The 19,999-nt window shown below is 57.7% G+C and overlaps 2 protein-coding genes and 1 long non-coding RNA gene across 9 annotated transcripts; 1 reads left to right on the top strand and 2 right to left on the bottom strand.

Annotated features, from left to right (window-relative positions):
* The first annotated feature begins 1,067 nt into the window (after positions 1 to 1,067).
* LGI4 (leucine rich repeat LGI family member 4) lies at positions 1,068 to 8,266 on the top strand. Of its 2 annotated transcripts, XM_047836866.1 has the most exons (9): positions 1,068 to 1,240; positions 1,649 to 1,720; positions 1,970 to 2,041; positions 3,023 to 3,094; positions 3,225 to 3,296; positions 3,533 to 3,702; positions 5,684 to 5,848; positions 5,968 to 6,473; positions 7,309 to 8,266. In XM_047836866.1, exons 1-9 carry the CDS (start codon positions 1,068 to 1,070, stop codon positions 7,621 to 7,623), a joined length of 1,617 nt encoding a protein of 538 aa, XP_047692822.1. In that variant the 3' UTR covers positions 7,624 to 8,266. The 2 variants fall into 2 exon arrangements, with proteins under 2 accessions (XP_047692822.1, XP_047692823.1); XM_047836867.1 differs by lacking the exon at positions 3,533 to 3,702 and having other exon boundaries at positions 5,556 to 5,848.
* LOC125153626 (uncharacterized) lies at positions 2,747 to 5,562 on the bottom strand. Its single transcript, XR_007147518.1, has 4 exons — positions 4,528 to 5,562; positions 4,065 to 4,250; positions 3,796 to 3,875; positions 2,747 to 2,884 (listed from the first exon to the last, which is right to left on the bottom strand). It is a non-coding gene; the product is annotated as an uncharacterized LOC125153626 (long non-coding RNA).
* An 848-nt stretch (positions 8,267 to 9,114) lies between the features above and the next one.
* On the bottom strand, positions 9,115 to 15,482 carry FXYD3 (FXYD domain containing ion transport regulator 3). 6 transcript variants are annotated; one of them, XM_047836975.1, is made up of 8 exons: positions 15,379 to 15,481; positions 12,495 to 12,551; positions 10,873 to 10,908; positions 10,657 to 10,758; positions 9,934 to 10,008; positions 9,816 to 9,852; positions 9,469 to 9,506; positions 9,115 to 9,360 (listed from the first exon to the last, which is right to left on the bottom strand). In XM_047836975.1, exons 2-8 carry the CDS (start codon positions 12,532 to 12,534, stop codon positions 9,320 to 9,322), a joined length of 369 nt encoding a protein of 122 aa, XP_047692931.1. In that variant the 5' UTR covers positions 12,535 to 12,551; positions 15,379 to 15,481; the 3' UTR covers positions 9,115 to 9,319. The 6 variants fall into 6 exon arrangements, with proteins under 6 accessions (XP_047692931.1, XP_047692933.1, XP_047692934.1 ...); XM_047836977.1 differs by having other exon boundaries at positions 9,115 to 9,339; positions 15,379 to 15,479; XM_047836978.1 differs by having other exon boundaries at positions 10,735 to 10,758; positions 15,379 to 15,479.
* Positions 15,483 to 19,999: the final 4,517 nt, after the last annotated feature.

Below are 19,999 nucleotides of genomic sequence, written 5' to 3'. Positions count from 1 at the left end.
AATTACTTGACCTCTCTCCTCAGCGTTTGTGGCTGTAAAATAGCCATATAATAGGGTCAACCTTAGAGAGCTGTTAGCACGAGCTAGTAAACTTTTAGGACAGGGCCTAGTGCAGAGCCAACGCTGAGGGAGGGGGTGGCACCATCACCATCATTGTTTGCTTGCATTGGTTCCTTATCCACGGCGGGTGGTGGGCACTCAAGGGGTTAATTTCAGGCTGGCCTGGAGGCTGTGGGTTTGGGGCAGGGCAGCGGCCCTGCCCTGTTTGGCCACCAGAGGGAGCAGCTGGGCCTTGGTGACCGCGCACATCACACCCTCCGGGAGCCAGGGGAGGGGGCTGGCTGGGCGTGGCCAGGATGGCTCCAGCCCCCAGCTGTCTCTTCTCCCACCCCCTCCGCCTGCAGAGCCATCCGGTCCCCACCCGGGTGACATCCTCCTTACACTCCCTGAGTGGGGTGGAGTGGGAAATCTGGGGAGGGGGCTGGCTGAGAGTGGTCAGCTCCAGCCCTTTGTGGCCCCTCCCCTCCCATGGGGCCATCCAGTCCCTTCCTTAGGGCTGCTCTTCCTATGGCCTCTGACCCCCTCCTCCTTCTTACGCTGCTTTGCTGGGCGCACCCGGTGCCCAGTGAGTCCCTTTCCCAAACCTCCAAGGAGAAGGGGCGTGGGAGGAGGGGAAGAACGGGGAACTGGAAAGGGGGGTGAGAAATAAAGATAACAGACAGAGAGAGACACACACACACAGGCCAACAGGCAGAGAGAGAAACCGAGATAGAGAGACAGACGGAAATAAAGAGAGAGAGTGGAAAACAGGCTAACTCCCTGAGTCAGAAATACAAAAAGGGACAGAGACAGACAGACAGGGAAAAAGAAGTAAACAGAAAATCAGACACCAAAGGGATAGGGGAAGAAAGACAGGCTGAAAGAGAGACGGAGGAAGGAGAGCGAAGCCAGGACGGGGCGTGCCAGCTGGAGGAATGGACGGTCGCCTGGCATGGGACGTGTAGTGGCCCCAGCCCACAGAGCTGGGTGGGCAGAGAGGAGCCGGGGCGCAGCGGGGGTGAGGGGGGATGGGAGGGGCAGGCGTTGTGCTGCTGCTGCTGCTGGCCGGAGCGGGCGCCGGGGTGGCCTGGAGACCACCAAAGGGAAAGTGCCCTCCGAGCTGCTCCTGCTCCAAGGATAGTGCCCTGTGTGAGGGCTCTCCAGACCTGCCCGAGAGCTTCTCCCCGACCCTGCTGTCACTGTGAGTGTCACCGCGAGGGTGAGGATGGGAGTCCTGGGGCCCCAGGGCTTGGGGGCAGGGGGCCGGGCCCCCGAGGACATGGCCCTTCAGGATCTTGGGAGGTGGGCAGCAAAGGATGTTGGGATGCCTCACAGGGGGCTGCTGGGATTGGGACAGGAGCGGAAGGGCAATCCCGAAGCACGGGGGCAGCGTTTGGGGCCCCAGAAGGGGGACAGCTGGAGGGAGGACTGAATGTTGCCAGGATCCTCGCCAAGCGAGGAGGGCAAATGCCTGTGTCCCTGGGACGTAAAGGGAATACATCCAGGGTTGGGGTGGCATGTCAGCGTCCCCCAGACTGGGGACGGCTCTGGGGCGGGGCTGGAGCCTGGGGGCGGTTTTCTCCTCACCCACCATCGCCCACGTCCCCAGCTCACTCGTTAGGACTGGAATCACCCAGCTGAAGGCCGGAAGCTTCCTGAGGGTGCCCACACTGCACCTGCTGTGAGTGGGGCCCAGCTGAGTGGACAACTAGCTCGAGGGAGTGGGTGGGTGTTCACGCAGATGCGTGGGGGGGGGGTGCGCACACATACGTGTATGTGCATGTCTGTGAAAGCACCGTGTGTGTGTGTGTGTGTGTGTGTGTATGTGAGAGAGAGACAATGCCCACCTGGGTTGAGGGTGGAGGCCGAGGTTAAAATGTCAGAGAGGGGGCAGCAACTCTGCAAAAATTCTTTCTTGCTCCCTTGCCAGCCTCTTCACATCCAACTCCTTCTCTGTGATTGAGGACGATGCATTTGCGGGCCTGTCCCACCTGCAGTACCTGTGAGTGAGGCCAGGGGATGGGGGCGGGGACGGGGGCTTGGTAGAGTGTGGCTCCCGGAGTGGAGGGAGGTATAGAGGCTTACTGGCACGGGCGGGAGGGTCCGGACAAGGGTCCCTCCTGGAGGGGCAAGAGGCCTGGTGTCTTGGCAAGAAGCCTGCTCACCTCCCCTCTCTGTGCTGCAAGGTGCACAAAGGGCCTGGGGAACCCAAGACTGTTTCTGGCCCTACCCGACTTACGGGAGCCCGGGGAGCGGACAGAGAGGCCGGAGGCAAGGAGATGTTTCGAATTAATGGGAGACAACTCTGAGGCGGTGATGGTAGGGGTGGCGGGGATAACGGTGTTGAAGGCCATGCTGCGGCCGCTCGCGGGGAAGTGCCGGCACGAAGGAGGACCATGGAGTGGGGATGACGTTGGCAAAGGTGGCGGACCCCATGGCGATCGCGCCGGTGGCGATATTGATGATGGAGTCTGAGCGGTCGATGTTAGTGTTATCATTGTCGTGGGTGTTGGCCATCACATATCGGTGTTGCTATTGGCGGCGGCTGTGGGTAGGATGTCGGCGTCGGCGTCGTGTGGGCGTAAGGGCGACGTGGTAGGTACTGCGCTTGGCGGGGACGACGGAGGTGCCAGTATGTGGGGAAACTGTGGCTGTAGGGGTGCTCGTGGCGGGTAGAGAAGGGGGTGCTGGGGACAGTGGGGCCGTTGGTACCGGGAGCGCCTGTCCCAGTGCCAGTGCTTCTGGAAATGGTGGCAGTGGTGGTGATGGGGTGGCAGCGTTCGCTGTCAGGCTGGCAACGAGCACAGGGTTAGGCTCCTGGCTCCTGGGATTGTAGTCTGGGACCCTGGGGAGGAGAGGTTTCCGGGGAGGCGTCGGCACATTCCAGGGGCCTAGGGCTCCCGTGGGGTGAGTTCCGCCCAAGCACGACGGGGCCACAGCAGGGAACCCAGGGCCTCCCGCTCACCATGCCTTCCCTCCACAGCTTCATCGAGGACAATGACATTGGCTCCATCTCTAAGAACGCTCTCAGAGGACTTCGCTCACTCACACACCTGTGCGTGCCCCCAAGGCCTCGCCCCTCTGCTCACCAGCCCGCCCTGACAGGCTCCCCCAGACCCCATCACCCCATCACGCGGGGTCCAGGTAGCTGGTGACGGTTCCTCCTCTCTCTCTCCTTCCACCAGGAGCCTGGCCAGTAATAATCTCGAGACCCTCCCCAGATTCCTGTTCCGAGGCCTGGAGACCCTAACTCATGTGTGAGGCTCAAGGGGGCTGGGCGGGTCGGGGAGTTGGGGAATGTATGAGAGGGAAGCGGATTGCTGTGCCCACGTTCGGTTGACATAACTAAGTACGGCTGCAACGGTCCTCACATATTTCCTCACCCACCTCTGGGGCCCCATCCCGAACCCTTGCCCGGGGAGGGGGCGGGGAGTGTGGCCTCCAGGGGGCGGTGGAAGCCAGGTCGCAGCCCCTCCCCGGCCTCTTGCCCCAGGGACCTCCGCGGGAACCCGATCCAGTGTGACTGCCGCGTCCTCTGGCTGCTGCAGTGGATGCCCACCGTGAATGCCAGCGTGGGGACTGGGGCCTGCGCCGGCCCCACTGCTCTGGCCCACATGCAGCTCCGCCACCTGGACCCCAAGACGTTCAAGTGCAGAGCCATAGGTGGGGGCTTTCCGGGCAGGGCGGGAGGGACAGCAGGGGTTCCAGAAGAAGGCGGGAGATCAGGGGAATGGCTGCCAGGGCTGAAGGGCTCACCTCACTCCCTGCTCTGCCGTTTCCCAGCTTGTGAGACCCTGGGCAAGCAGCATCACCTCCCTGAGCCTCAGTTTCCTCATCTGTAAAATGGAGGTAATAAACAGTGACGTAGTGAGAATTCAGTGATGCATCTGCACCTGCATCTGGTGCAGAACCTCGGATGGGAGGCCCTCCTGAATGTTCACTCTGCTGGTGTTATTAATATAAAAATGACCTTCTAAAAATACTTGCTACGATCCTTCTGCTTTCCCATAAATATATTTTGGTACCTTTACGGGTCCCGGGCACTGCAGAAGACTCAGCAGAGAGGAAGCGCAGAGGAAGGCGGAGCGTGAGAACCCAGAGCGGTCAGGGCTGGGATGGGGGAAGCCGACAGAGCTGCAGGCGCCCAGAGCTAGAGCGAGGGCCGGGGAGGGCTTCCCGAAGCAGTGCGTATTCGAGTTCAGATCCGAAGGCTATAGATACAATGATCGATTATTACCATCATCTAAGTGTGAGACACGTTTTTGGTCTGTGGGACCCACAGAACCGGAGAATTTAGCTTCAGTTATCCCGCAAAGATTCACTCTGTGTCCAGCCCTGGGAGAGGCAAGGGGCACCAAGATAGGGCCCCGCCCTCAGAGCCCTGGCGGGCGAGGCATTAAATAAAACGTTGCAGAAATAAATGTACGATACGCCTCGTGGTAAACACAGGGAGTGGTGAGGGAGATTAAGTGAGGGGGGCGGTCCTACCTTCCATGGGGCATTGATTGGAGAAGGCTTTTCTGGAGAGGTGGCTTCAGATCCAGAAGAGTGCTGTAGACAGAGGGGACAGCATGTGCAATGGCCCTGAGGCAGCAGAGAGTTTGTCCTGCTTGAGGGTCACAGGCAGGCAGTGTCCCGGGGAGTGAGTGCAGGAAAGGACACAGGTGACATTGAAGGCTGCAGGGGCCTCACTGTGTACGACTTTGAAAGCCACAGAGAGCAGAGTGGCCTTTATCCTGATGGCCGTGGGAAGCCGTGGAGGGCTTGGAGCAGGGGGTGATGACAGGATGGACGTTTTTAAGAGATCCACCTTTGGGTGGGCATCCTTGGTGGTCTCGTTCATTGCTTCAACCCTGGTACCTGGAGACAGGGCCTGGCACATAGAGTGATGTATTAGAACCTGGAGTCTACCGCCGGGCCCGTCCACCACCGCGCTGGGCGACCTTGGCGCACCACGACCAAAGCTAGGCTGCTTACCATGAATTAGAGAAGAGAGGAGGGACTGAGGTGAGCAGTCCAGGGCGTGGGGCAGCCTCTGGGTGTTGTCCTGGCTTTCATGATTGAAAGTGAGTTATGGCACGTCCACATGCCGGGTCACGGGGAGAAGGGGAAAGGGACCGAGTCCGGGACGAGCCGTTGCCAAACAAGTGAGGTGACCGTTACCCCCATCGCTTGGCTCTTTTTCCCTTGGAAACCTGGTGTGGACAGGGCCACGCCTCATCTCAGGAGGGAGGTGTCGGGGGAGTGCTGAGACAAGGTGGCCTCTACCTGGGCAGTTTTGTGCTCCAGTCCGATTTCACGGAAGGTGGCAAGGATGGCTTGTGCCGGACGGTCCCGTGCCTGCCTCTCGGCCCGTTTCCTCATCTGTAAAACGGCTATGATGAAATGTCCCTCACAGGGATCTTGTGGAGTTAAATGAATCGATAAATACGTTGTTTCTAAGCAGTTATTTGATGATGTCATGCAGCTTGGAAAACACAGTATGACCGTGTTGCTGTGACTTAATTCGTCTATAGATCAAAAGATTCGCTATCCGTCCCTTTGAGGTGCACACCCCTCATTTCAGAGATGTGGAAACCGAGGCTCAGCGATGAGGGCCCTCGGGGTCCCCCGTGCCTCCCTGACTCTCTCCTGCCACCCCCAGAGCTGTCCTGGTTCCAGACGGTCGGGGAGGCGGCGCTGGGTGTGGAGTCTTTCTCCTACCAGGGGGAGCCCCACATCGTCCTGGCACAGCCGTTTGCGGGCCGTTGTCTGGTCCTCACCTGGGACTACAGCCTGCAGCGTTTCCGGCCCGAGGAAGAGCTGTCCGGTGAGCCCCCCCTCGCATCCTCCTGCCTGTCCCCGTAGCCTGCCCGGTGGGGTGGGGGGGGAGACCCCGACCTGCCTGGCTGGCCTGACCGCCCCTCCTGCTCCCCGACCCCCCCACAGCGCCCTCGGTGGTGTCCTGCAAGCCACTGGTGCTGGGCCCGAGCCTCTTCGTGCTGGCCGCCCGCCTGTGGGGTGGCTCGCAGCTGTGGGCCCGGCCCGGCCCCGGCCTGCGCCTGGCCCCCACACAGGCCCTGGCCCCACGACGGCTGCTGCGGCCCAATGACGCCGAGCTCCTGTGGCTGGACGGGCAGCCCTGCTTCGTGGTGGCCGACGCCTCCAAGGCGGGCAGCACCACGCTGCTGTGCCGGGACGGGCCCGGCTTCTACCCTCGCCAGAGCCTACACGCCTGGCACCGGGACACGGATGCCGAGGCCCTCGAGCTGGACGGCCGGCCCCACCTGCTGCTGGCCTCTGCATCACAGCGGCCCGTGCTCTTCCACTGGCTCGGGGGCCGCTTCGAGAGGCGCACAGACATCCCCGAGGCTGAGGACGTCTATGCCACGCGTCACTTCCAGGCCGGCGGGGACGTGTTCCTGTGCCTGACACGCTACATCGGGGACTCCATGGTGAGGCTGGGCCCCTCAGGTGGGGCAGGCAGCGGAGGCCACAAGCCAGACCCGACCTGCGGCCCCCCTCAGGGCTGATCTTTCAGCACCGACCCCACCTTGCACACCAGCCTCGGCCTCGAGACTCTGACCTGACCTCTCAGGCTGACCTTCGAACTCTGACCCCACCTAGTGTTCTGATCTTTGAACTCTGGCCGCCCTGACACTGACTCCAAGACAGTGACCCCTCAGGCTGGCTCACCATAAGCCACTCCCTGTCCCCCGACATTGACACTGGCCCCACGATTCTAATTCTACCGCCAGACTCCGGCTCCGTAACTCTGACACGCTCCAAACTCCCACTTGACCACAATCACCGCACTCTGAGTCTCCGGGGCTGATGGCCCACCCCCTCCAGCATTCTCATTCTGGGGTGAGATACCGCCAGGCAGAGCCTAGAAGGCACTGATCTGACTCAGGTGTCCCCAGGACACGTGTGGGGAACAGACTGTGGGTGTAGGGATGGAGCGGGGGAGACCAGGGAAGAGCCTGGCGTCATGGTCCAGGAGGGAAGTGACTGCGGCCGGGCCGGAGTGCAGCCAGAGGAGATGGGAGAGATGTATCCCATCGTGGGTAAAGCTGACCGACTCTGTGTGGGGCGTGAGGGGGAGAGAGGGGCCAAGGATGACTTCAGGTTTGTGGCCTGAGCAGCTGGGTGGTGACACGTGTGAAGGTAAGAAAGCTGCAGGAGTTTGGGGACCTACAGGCCTGTCTCCAGGCTGTCCCAAGTGCTCGGAAGGGCTGCAGGCCTGGCCCTCCTGGACCCCAGGCCCTAACTAGTGGCCACACTTCACAGGTCATGCGCTGGGACGGCTCCATGTTCCGCCTGCTGCAGCGACTGCCCTCGCGTGGTGCCCACGTCTTCCAGCCGCTGCTCATCGCCAGGGACCAGCTGGCTATCCTGGGCAGCGACTTCGCCTTCAGTCAGGTCTTGCGTCTTGAGCCTGACAAAGGGCTCCTGGAGCCGCTGCAGGAGCTGGGGCCCCCAGCCTTGGTGGCCCCCCGTGCCTTTGCTCACATCACCGTGGCCGGCAGACGCTTCCTCTTCGCCGCTTGCTTCAAGGGCCCCACACAGATCTACCAGCATCACGAGCTAGACCTCAGTGCCTGAAACGCGAGGGGACCTTGAGACCTTGGACACGGCTCGGAGGGGAGGGGGCACTGGCGCGGGGAGTCCCAGGCCTCTGGACGCTCACTTGAACGGCCTCCTGGCCCTACCCGGGGTGATGGTATCTGTGAGGTACCGACCACAGGCCGAGTTCAAGACAAGGGCCTTGAACTTCCAGTCTGAAGCAACATCTCAGCCCGTGGCACACGCTCCGACCAAGCATGACTTGGGGCTCGGCTGGGGCACCGCAAGAAGCTGGGGTACCGAAGCCATGGTGGGGGCGATGTGCAGAACTCCATGAGGTCCGGAAGAGCCCCCTCAAGCCCACTCCCCTCCTGCTCCCTCTGAAAATACTGAGGAGGAGAGAGCTTTCCTTTTCCCTCTAAACTCATTCTGGCCAATCTCTTTTAGTGCCCGCCTCCGTGACGTCATCAGTCGCTGGGCGGGTTTCCCCGCCAGGGCCTGCTAACTTCCTCTGCTGCTTTGTGCGCATGCCTCCTGCCCAGGCGGAAGCCCAGCGTGTTGGCCCTCTTGCGCCTGCGCAAGAAATAGGTGGGAAAGTAGGTGTTGTGGCTGGAGCCCCCGCTACCCTTTCTCTGGAGAGGACGGGAAGTGTATAAGCTCAATAAACACGCTGTGCACCTGCCTCACCCATTATGGGATCTTTGGAAGAAGGTGTCTCTTGGGTGACATGCGGGGGAGAGCGGGAGGAGTGGTATCCCAGGAGCAGTGTTATGGAGGGGAGAGGTCACGGGGTGCATTTTGGCTGCCCCTGCTGCTTTTTCGCAAGCCCCGTGAGTGTGGGCTCATGATTATGGGGGGCCTCGTGGGATGTTTGAAGGAAATAGGGCATGATGAAGGGACGAATCGCTGGTTTATTGTGGATCTCTTCTTTGGGTCATGTCTCAGGGCATCGTAGGAGATAGTTTTAGGTGTTTTGAAGGGTTTTAGGCGTTATATGGGGTGGCCCTTGGGGACATTTTGGAGATCTTTTTGGGTATTGGGGAGTCTCAAGGGAGTTTGAGGCTCCTTGGAGGTTCTCACGCCATGTGGCCACTATATATTATTAGTCTCATGGGGAATTATTTAGAGAACTCACAGGGACAGTTGGGTACTAGGAAGAGTTTTCTATAATCAACTGGGGTCCCAGAGGTGAGTGGGTGGGGGGGGGTCATGGGGTCTTTCTATTCTAATCATAATCTATGTGACTCCTCATATCGTGATAGGAAGATCCACATCCTTGTTTTCCTGGGATGGTCTCAATGTCCCAGCATTCCATCTGGTTAGAGCGCCCTTTCACTCCCCAGAGTGTCCACCATTTGGCTACTAGAAAATTTTAAATTGCACCCGTGACGCCCCCAGCCTTGGGAGGCAGAGAGCAGACCTCATGCCATTCACCAGGCCTTTGCGTTTTTCCCAACAGAGAGATGATGGCCAGCTTCTGTGCCAGCTGCCAGTGAAAGCCCATCCCAACGTAGGGAGTCTTGAGGCTGCTTGGGCAGGAGACAAGATCAACTTTTAGGTTAAAAATTGAACAGAAAGACACCCCACCCCCACCCCCAGTGAGAGGTGAGATGAGACCCTGGCAAGGCGGTCTGGGGAGAGGAGGGAGACTTCCATCCTGGAGTCCAAGCTCCCATGCAGAGCCAAGACTTGGGGGAAGAGAAGGGACGTCCATGTCCTTTTGGTCCATCCATCCTCAACAGTTATGGGCAGAGCCTGGGAGAGATGACGGGTCAGCTTGTGAATGCACATGGGGTTTTCTCCCCAAGGCACGTGCACACACGTGCACACTCACCCACCCCTCGCATCCTGTGTTCCCCTCACCCCACGCGGGTCCTGTCTTACCTGGAGTGATGAGAGGAGGGGCGTCCCCTGGATGGTGACTAGGGAAAGAAAAGTCGTGAAATCAGTATCCACCCCCTTGTCCTCTCAAGGCTAGGAGATTCTCAGCTTGCCCTGACAGCTTCCTGGCTATTTTTCCAATGCTGGTTGTCACATTCCAGGGACCAAAGCTTTTCAGGATTTGGGGCCCTCTGAAGATTATCAGCTCTGAAGAATAAACCCGGAAAAATCTTAGTGGCGCGAATTCTCCAGGGCAGCGCCGGGAGGCCTCTTTCTGCGAGACTTAGTTCCTTCCACCAGTGAAAGGTGTCTGTTCAGCGTGAGCCGGGCACACGGGAAACCCGTCTTACCTGGGCTTCTGGCTGAACTTGCACTTGCATTTCCCACCTGTTGGGGAGAGGGGATGGTTGGGAGAGAGCCCACAGCCCTGCCCTGCCCTGCCAGCCGGCCACCAGCGTCCCCACTCACTCATGAGGACGATGATGCCGATGGTGCACAGAACCCCAGCACAGATGAGTCCACCGATCCGGAGTCTGTGCCAGTCTAGGAGAAACCCGGAGGGGGTCGTCAGTGCCTGCCCCCCCATCAAACCCCCATCTATCCAACAAGTAGGTATTGGGCACCTATGGCGGGCAGGGAGCCGGGGATACGGAGTGAACAGACAGCCCCCCAGCCCTCCTGTGCTCACATTCCCCTTTACACACAAACAAGCGATAAGAGATTCAATGGAAGGTCAGGTGAAGATAAGCTTTCTGAAGACAAATAAGCAGGGCCAGGGGACAAAAAGTCAGAGGCCCAGCGTGGTCAGGGAAGGCTTCCCCGAGCAGAGACCCGGGGAGGTGAGGCAGGGGGCCGTGGCGAAGGGATCGGAAGGTACAAAGGTCTGGAGGTCTGGAGTGTGTCTGCCGTGCCTGAGAGACGGCGGCGGGGAGGCCACCGCATAGCTCGCCTCCTTCAGGCAGTTTTTGCAAGACAACCCTTCCCCCTGCCGTTGACTTGAACCCTAACAACGGCTTCCTGTGAACTGTCCTGGCTTCCTGTGTGTCTGTCCTGCTGGAAGAGAACCTTCGCAGGGACCAGATTGGCCTCGCTCATTCCTTTATTCCTTTATTCTATGGTGTTGACTGTTCAGTGCCCCACTCCTCGCCCCTTCCTATCCTCACCCTTGTTTCGCCCACATCAGACCCTCACCCAACCTAGGTGGGCCCCTTGGCACAAAATAGTAGGTGAGGGTGGGGAGGCTCCGGAGACAGGGGTGCAAGCTCTCACCATAGTAGAAAGGACTGTTTTTATCTGCAAGAAAAGAAAAAAGAACGTGAATCCAGGACAACAGCCAAGATGCAGGGGTGCGGGGGGGGGGGGCGGAATTTGGGGGTGAGCCTGATGGAAGGGTCCAGTCTGACTCACCTTCTGGGTCGTTGGCGTCCAGGGCAGGCAGGCCTGCTGGGAGAAGCGGGAAGGACAGGGGATGGCGGTGCCAGCCTCAGTAAACTGCCGGGCAGAGCCACAGAGCCTCAGGGGCCTCGAGATAGGGTCCCCTGGCAGACAGTTCCCCTCCTGCGGGCACAGGCGTCCGGCCCCCACTGGCTGCCCCTGCACCTCTCACCTCGGAGGTGTGGACTCGCCCCCGAGCCCCAAGCCTGTGAGCCCTGCCGGCACTTTGCCTCCTAAAATAGGTTTTAATCTGGGCGGCTTTAGGCCACTCTTTGGCCTGGTGTTTCCAGACACCTGCTAATCCACGCCTCCTGCAGAAATGGAACAACATTCTTTTTTTTTTTTAATTTTTTTATGTTTATTTTTGAGAGAGAGAGAGAGAGAGATGAACAGGGAGGGACAGAGAGAGGGAGACAGAAGATCAGAAGCTGGCTCTGTGCTGAGAGCAGCGAGCCCAATGCAGGGCTCGAACTCATGAACTGCGAGATCCTAACCTGAGCTGAAGTCGAACGCTTAGCTGGCTGAGCCGCCCAGTGCCCCGTGGAGCAACATTCTTATCAACTTATCAAGATGACAGATGGCATTGGTTCCCGGTCATTCTCACAGCCTCATCCACACCCCACCCATTCTGGTGTTTGCTCGCCACTTCCTTTTAAAGCAAATCACTAATTATAAACTTAACGCACTTTACTCAAAAGTGCAGCTTTCTATTACTACCCTGGATGGAATGCCAATCTTGCCCGATGTGAGGGATAAAAAAATACCAGAAAAGCAAAGGACTAGGATTACATTCGGGCTAGAAGCAGTGGGCCACCTGAGCTCTGGGCCTAAGCTCTGTTCTTTCTTTGTGAAAAGGAGATTAACAATTTTTAATTATATTTAAAGCACAAACGCAATGTGCTTACTCTGCACTGGGCCCTGTTCTAACTGCTTTTCTTTTTTTCTTTTTTTAAAAAACTTTTTTTTTTTAATGTGTATTTATTTTTGACAGAGAGAGAGACAGAGCATGAGCAGGGGAGGGGCAGAGAGACAGGAAGACACAGAATCCGAAGCAGGCTCCAGGCTCTGAGCTGCCAGCACAGAGCCCGATGCGGGGCTCGAACTCACAGACCGCGAGATCATGACCTGAGCCGAAGTCGGACGCTCAACCGACTGAGCCACCCAGGTGCCCCATCTAACTGCTTTTCAAGTACTAACTTGTGAAATGACTATTAAGTGCATACAATTATTGTCTCCATTTTTACACTGGGGAAACTGAGGCACAAAGGATTTCCGTAACTGCCGCATACACGAAGCTCCCAGTCATCTCTTGTACTAGTGTTAGGGAGGTGTTAAAGACACAGTACACAGGGCTGAGCCTTCTCCTCCCTCGAGAGGGTGACTTTGTAGCTGTGTGAGCCTCTGCTTTAAGAGGTCCTGTCTTTGTGTGTCCCTTGAAGTCACCAGTGTGGCGCTTCTTACCCTCAAGGAGATGCTGTCCTGGTAGTCCCTACCCCACAAGGGAGGCGGAAAGCATGAGAGGGACACACGTGGAACTTGGCCACCACTCAACAGAGGGGTTTGGGGAAAAGGCAGTCCCGGGGATGGGTACTCACCTGTCAGGAGGATGAGCAGGCTTAGGGTCACCTCTCGCATGTCCGCGTCCAGCTGGCCTGGAGGGGTGGGGGCGGATGGGGAGGGTCCAACTTGAGCAGGGCTGCGGGCTGCCGGACAGGTGCCTCTGGCTCCCAATCCTCTCCTACTCTGCCCCCACCGGGGGTACGCAGCTCGCCCCGGGGCAGGAAGGCTGGCATTAAAACCCACTCACTGGCTGGGAGGTAAGTGCAGCGGGGGGTGGGTGACGACGCGGACCTGGCGAGGGACCACAGTAACAACTCACTGGACACAAACTTGGGGCTTGAAGCGAATTGCCCTGGCGACCAAATGAGGGAGGTGCTGCCTGCCGTTATCCCCATCTTACGGATGGGGAAACTGAGAAACTGAAAGCTGGCAATGGGTGCGTAGGGTCAGCCCGGCGGGGAGCGGGACTTAAAGCAGCCCGGCTCTGCAGAGGCTGCTCGTCACTCAGGACTCTCAGGGCCTCGGGGTGTTTTGGGAAACGGGGACTTTGGGAGCCAGGTGGCAAGAGGCCCGGTTCCCGGGTGTGTCTGCCACAGGACAGCTCGGAGCCTGCCTGCCCTGCCCAGACTCTGCAGACCTCGGGCTGGGCCAGGGCCGGGGCCCGGCCGGCTCCTCAGGCGACTTGGGGCGAGGCGTGGGCAAGGGAGAACCGGAGGCTGGGGCGGGCGTGGGGCACAGAGCAGAGTCATCTGGCTGCAGCCCCAGGCCCATCTTCTGCCCCCCACCTCGTTTCTGCCCCTGCCCCGGCCCCCAGGCTCTGTCAGGCTCCTCCTGGCAGCCTTATTTCCTCCCTCCCCAGGTAAGCCTGCCCAGCAAGAAGAACCCCCCCCCATCCCCTTCCTGGTCTGGCATCAGCCCACCCTCCCCGCATCCTCAGTGCCCGAGATAAGCCCCCGTGCGTCACCCGGCTCCCTCCCTGCCCCTGCCCCACTGCCACAAGCACCCACTGTCAAAACGTTGATAGCAAGAGCTAGCACGTCCTCTGACCCACCCTGTGCTGCGCACTGCCCGTGACCTTGCTGTGTGTTCACCCATTTCACCGCCACCCCCCCCCCCCCCCCCCCACCGCCGGAAACCCCGGAGGTGATCTCTTCTATCCTCCATTTCACCGATCGCAAAACACATGCCCTCGCTAAGCCTGGCGAAAAGCCTTTTGACCTTCCCTGCTGTGTCCCCGCGACTCCCGTCCACAGTTGAAGAGAGCGAGCCCGTCTCTCCATGCCATGGAAACCCCACTCCGTGTTCCTTTCTGTTTCTTGCCCGGACTCCTCCCTGGTCCTGTGCACTCAGGTCCTGGGAATCCTCCCAGCCGTTCGTCCTTCAGGGTGGACTCATGGTTTTAGTCTGAGCACCCATTTCTTGCAGGAAGGGGGTCTGTGGCTTGGGGAAGCATTGCTATGGCATTTAGGGCCCCACACGTTTGGGGAGAAGAGCTGGAGTGGGTGTGTGGGCAGGACGGCCCGTGGGTCCTCGCCAAGCTACCTGGCGAGGCTTCATCACCCCGAGATGGTGCTAATACTAGTAACAACAGCTAGTGCTGGCTGGGGGCCTGGGTGGCTCAGCCGGTTGGGCGTCCGACTCTTGATTCCGGCTCACGTCATGATCTTGCGGTTGGTGAGTTCAAGCCCCGCATGGGGCTCTGGGCTGACAACACAGAGCCTGCTCAGGATTTTCTCTCTCTCTCTGCCCCTTCCCCCCCAAATAAATAAACAAGCTTGAAAAAAAAAAAAAAGAGCTAATGCTTAATTGTTTACCCCATGCCAGGCACTGTTTCCGTTCTTTGCATTTATTCACTTACATAATCTTCGCGGCTTGATGAAGTTGGCACTGTGGTTACCCCCCGTTGCTGTCACAACCCCGTAACCCCTGCTAACTCAGCTTAATGCTGCATGCCGTCCCCCAGGACCCAGAGTCCCCGCTCTGAAGCCTCTGTCCATGGAATTCACCACGTCCCCCTGGCCGCGAGGGCTCTGTTTCTCCCCGTCTCGGGCACCTCTCAGCATCCCTGGCACAGGGGGGATGGATGAGGGATCCTAGCGGCGCCCCAGCCCCTGGGCGACATTTCCGGCCTGGCCCTCCCACGGTGCAGGCCGCTGGGAGCTGGTGTCTGGGCACCTGCCCAGACTGTTGTTGGAAGAGGCTTGTGAGCCGCTCCCAAACTGGTTGGTGTCGGAGAGGAGGACGGCCTGCAGGTGGAGGCTCTCCCCACCCCTCTCTGCTGCTTTCCCGCCCTGCAGGCCCAACACGGGGTCCAGAGCCGTTTCCACCGGCCGCCTTGTGCTATCCCCTCTGTTCCTCCGTGATGGTGGCCAAGCCCTTCGAGCCTGACGACTCCCTCACCTCCCCGAAATTTCCTACCAACTCCCCATTTTACAGCTTCCCCAGGAAGCCACCACCTCCTCTTCCAGGAGGCCTTCAGGATCCACACATCCCCAATCCCCAGACATCCGAGTCCATCCATTCTGATACCCTCAATCCTCCCTGACCCACCTGGATACTCCAGTCCTCCCCGGCACCCCTCTGCAACCCTATCCACCCAGATACCCCTAATCCAGATGCTTCTGGTCAACTCGGACACCCCCGATCTACCCAGTCACTCCGATCCCACGTGTGGGCCTTAACCCTCATCCCAGCTGGCTCACCCAGCCCCCGGAAGGGAGAATGATGGGGGTGGGTGGGGGGGGGATCACGTTAACAGAAGGGGCTTTCTCTAATCTGCTGCCCCCTTGCCCCCCAGAAAAGATTCTTGAAGGGAGGTTCTAGAGTCTTTAACAGTGGTAAGTGGAGGGAGGGGCGGGGAGGGATAGTTTGGGCGCAGAGCCAAGAGGCTGTTGGAAGGAGGGGACCCCAGCCGCTCACCTGTGTGGCTCCCCAGGCTGCTTGGAAAGTTCCAGGAGAGAAGGGAGAGAATGGGGCTGCTAAGCCTGAGTCCTGCCTTTATCCGCAGCTGCCCCGCCCTAAGCAAACCTGGGCAGGTAGAGAACAAGTTGGACTCCCTAAAGCTCAGGGGCTCTCTCACCCCATTCCTGCTCTTAAAGAGACAGCTCCCACACCCTTCTCCCCTACCACTAATGCCGGGGAGCTCCCTGCGGTCCCCAAGTTCACGGCAGCCTCAGGTGCGGCAAAGAGAGAATAGGATGGGCTGGAATTCTGCCCCTCACATCAGGGGAGGGGTTTTCTTTAATCTCTTGCCCCTGTGAAAAGCACCTGGCAGGAAGAAGGTTGGGGTCTTTAAAGGCAGAGCTTCCGTCCTGCAGCATGGTGGGGGAAGGCCCTGCACTGGGGTCCTAATCTAATTTCTTTTACTTAAGATTGTGTGCTGTGCTTGCGGGCAATCGCAGGATAGCTAGAGTCCCCTTCCAGACCACTTCTCGCTTTTGACAACTCGAGGGCCAGCAGAAGATGCCGATGTGACCAAGGTCATGAGGTGGGGGTGGGGGCGGGGTGGGGGCTGTTGGGCTTTAGACCATGGCCTCTTCCCCGTCACGTCCATCATGCCCGAGAGAGCCTGGGAACTGGTTTCTGAGCACCAAGCAGACCTTCCTAGCTCAGACCTTCCCAAGGGCGCAGGGAGTCAGATGCCCGGGTCTACGCAGTGGGTGTTGGGGTGGAGGCTGCCTCCCACTCCGGATAAGGCCATTGCACTGTGCAAGGCTTCCTTCCGCTCCCTCCTCCCTCTCCTGCCCCTCCTCCTCGTGGCATTCCTTCTGGCTGGGGTCTGTGTGGGCCCCCACACGGTCTTCGTTGGGGTGCCCCCTCCCCCCAATTCTCTGCCTTTTTAGACAGAGGGACTTTTGTCCGGGGGCTGGATGGAGAACAAGGCGCCTTTGAGTGGCTGGCGGAGGATTGGGGTCACGGGGAGGGGCAGGGCCAGGAAAGGGTGGCCCTGCACTGGCCACCAGCTGGACTCCGGGCGACCCCCAACACCATCTCGGAGGTGGAGAGGAGGGCTGCGGGAGCCAGGCCAGGGAGAGTGTGGAGCACAGGACGGGGAAAGGGGGCTTCCGAGGTCAAGGCTCTGCTGGGGGTTGTCTGCCCAGGCCAGGGAGAAAGGGCCCCCCACTTCCTAACAGGGAGGCACGGAGAGGCAAGGAAGGCACGCCCAGACACATGCTTTCTTTATGTGGCTCCCTCAGGCCATTTTTCAACCCCAGGCCCTAGACTAGGACACGGCCTCCCCCCGACTCCCGTTAAGAAGGGACCAGTCCCTTCAGGGAGTGGAGGAGGCACTCAGGGTGGATCTCCGTTCAAGTGGGAAGTTCAGGGGGGAGACAGAAACAGTGTTAAGGGGGGGCCTGCCGGGGAGGATCCCGGTCCAGCTAAGGGGGCCTTTGTCTAGGGGAAGATAGCATCTCTTGCTCAGACATTTCAAATTACGGCGTCCCCGGGAAGACCCCTTTGATGGTCTTGGGAGTTGAGTGGTGTCTCCCTCTGCTGGGAAGTCCAAGAACTGCAGGCATCCGAAGGCGAGAAGGGGCGAGGGCTTCGTGGTAGCTGAGGTGTCCTTCCCTGCGCCAGTCTGTACTCTGTTGCCAAAGGGACCCGGCAAGAATCGTGAACGAGTGAAGCAGGACAGGCAGGAGACCGTAAGGCACGCTGGCCACCCGGCAAATGGGACAACTCCTGTTTAAAAGGCAGCCGCATGGAGAGAGACGGAAGTGTCTCCCAGACCCCTCGCTGAGGGAAAAACAGCAGGATGTATAGAATTTGCTACCATTTGTGAAGGAGGGAAGAATGCCTACCCTTGTTCATGAATGAGGTATCTTTGGAGGCTGACACCCGTGGTTGCTCCTGGGGAGGAGGGGTGAGAGGCTAGGGGGTGGAGCGGAGGGAGACTCCCTCTCCTACCTTTGGAATTTTATATTTGAAAAATACCCTACTTCAAAAAAAGTCTAATTAAAAATATTAAAGGATAGTGTCTACGCAGTCCCAGCCAATTGCTGCTATATGTTCCATTAGTGTCAGAAACCTGAATCTTTATACAGAATTCCCAATATTAAAAGTTGGTTTGGGGGCACCTAGCTGGCTCAGTGGGTAGAACAAGTGATTCTTGATCTTAGGGTAGTGGGTTCGAGCCCGACGCTGGGTGTAGAGATTACTTGCTAAAAAAAGTTGGGTCAGATTTTTTAAAAATGATGCAGGTTTAAGGGGCGCCTGGGTGGTTCAGTCGGTTGAGCAGCCGACTTCAGCTCGGGTCATGATCTCGCCGGCCGTGAGTTCGAGCCCCGCGTCGGGCTCTGTGCTGACGGCTCAGAGCCTGGAGCCTGTTTCAGATTCTGTGTCTCCCTCTCTCTGACCCTCCCCCGTTCATGCTCTGTCTCTCTCTGTCTCAAAAATAAATAAACGTTAAAAATAAATAAATAAAATAAATAAAAAATTATGCAGGTTTAAAAAATTACAGAAGTCCAACAAAACACATCACGTCTAAGGACTGGGTTCTGCCTGGAGAATCAACTTCTGTCAGCTTTATTTCCTGAATCTTTCATCATGGTGGCCTTGCATGCAGATATACAGACGTTTATGGGGTTTTACCCAACCCAGGCCGACCATACCTTCCCCCTAGGGTTGGACCAGAACGTGTCATATCCATGCGTGTGTTGGCCTGAAGCTGGGGCTTCTGACTTGAGACCCCCATGTGGATGCGTGAAGGTGCACACAATGACACTCGCGGGGGTGGGGGGGTCAGTAGTGGGTGCAGCTCCTTGCATCCTATTGGGGGTTGGATCTCTTTTGGGGTGTCTTCTAGGCCAACTTGACTTCAATCATATCTAAAGTCTCTCTCTCTCTCTCTCATGTATGTATGTAATACATACATATAAATGTATGTTTATATAATCTTTTATAAGTAAATATGTGTTATTTTTTTTTTTAATTTTTTGTTTCAACGTTTATTTATTTTTGGGACAGAGAGAGACCGAGCATGAACGGGGGAGGGGCAGAGAGAGAGGGAGACACGGAATCGGAAGCAGGCTCCAGGCTCTGAGCCATCAGCCCAGAGCCTGACTCGGGGCTCGAACTCATGGACCGCGAGATCGTGACCTGGCTGAAGTCGGACGCTTAACCGACTGCGCCACCCAGGCGCCCCAATATTTATTTTTTTTTATTTTTATAGAAATAAAAAAGTCATCCGAAACATTTCCCCCTCATTTTGCTTTTGACATCACTTGGCCCTACAGAGTCTACTGAAGCTGTGATTGGCTGTGATTTCTCAGTACCCTAGGAATTCTTGCAACATGAGAAAAATCAAGCCTATACATAGCTTCTGAACATCACAAGGTTTTCAGGAATGCCGAATGAAAGTAAAAAATCAAAGCCACGGGGTGGTAAGCAGCTTTATTAATTTTGGTTTTGCCATTTGCTTCTGATGTTCAGGAGGGCCCAAGCCCAACGGGTGTACATGTTTCCTTTGGTTCCCAAAGTGTTGCAAAAACTAACAGTTGCCGACATTTAAAGATCCGGATGTTTCCAACACAATAAGCTGCATTTCCAGCTTCTCGTGGAAGACATGGCCTAACTGGGCCCTCATTCCCACTTGGCAGCCGGGGCTGCAGGGGCCGGTCCATCTCTCCGGGGTGACCCAGGCCCCATATCCCCCTGGTTTGAGGCTTCACGGGAAAGTATGTAGGAGAGGGAGACCCACCTCCCATCTCAGACCTGCTTCCGCCTTCGGGGCCACCATTACAGCACAGACCCTGGACAAAGGCAGCCCAGGACGGATCGGGCGTGGTTCATGCAGGAAGGACCCCTGAACTGTCATCCCGAATCTGCCCAGGGTGAGAAGAAAAGGCAAAAGCAAAGACAAGCTTGGTCGTGCTTTGTGACTTCCCCCTGGAAAGGCGTTGAGGAGTCTTTCACGAGCCGGCCTGCTCCAGGGGGGGCCGGAGAACGGGAGAAGAGGTCTGAGATTCAGGAGACGCAGAAAACAAAAACAACTAGGGTACCGACATACGGAGTGAAAGCAGATGAGGCAAAATATTTATTAAGACTTGGATCTCCACGAAGGGTATCTGGGTTTGTCGTACTCTCCCCATAACACTCCTGTCGTTACAAACATTCAAAATAAAAGTTGGGGAAAATGGATAAAAATTGTAAACTTAGACACGAAAATTTTCGTTAACGTTTATTTGCTTGTTTTTTGAAAGAGAGAAAGAGAGAACGAGGCGGGGAGGGACACAGAGAGAGAGGGAGACGCAGAACCCGAAGCAGGCTCCAGGCTCCGAGCTGTCAGCACAGAGCCCGACAGGGGGCTTAAACTCCCAAACCGGGAGATCATGACCCGAGCTGAAGTCGGCTTAACCACCTGATCCGCCCAGGCGCCCCTAAAGGAACAGAACTGAATCGGACTGAGAGGCTGTGTCTTCGTGCATATAGCACATAGTATATAGTGGATGTTATGTATAAACATTTGTTTCTTCGTAGATAAAAGCATGTGTGCTATTTGTGTCCTCCTGCAATGTCTTCCCTTTCCATAGCTTGGATG

The sequence above is a fragment of the Prionailurus viverrinus genome, chromosome E2 (genome assembly GCF_022837055.1).
Source record: "Prionailurus viverrinus isolate Anna chromosome E2, UM_Priviv_1.0, whole genome shotgun sequence".
In the NCBI taxonomy this organism is placed as follows: domain Eukaryota; kingdom Metazoa; phylum Chordata; class Mammalia; order Carnivora; family Felidae; genus Prionailurus; species Prionailurus viverrinus.
The sequence above is the reverse complement of the archived record's forward strand: the minus strand, read 5'-3'. Positions and strand labels throughout refer to the sequence as shown.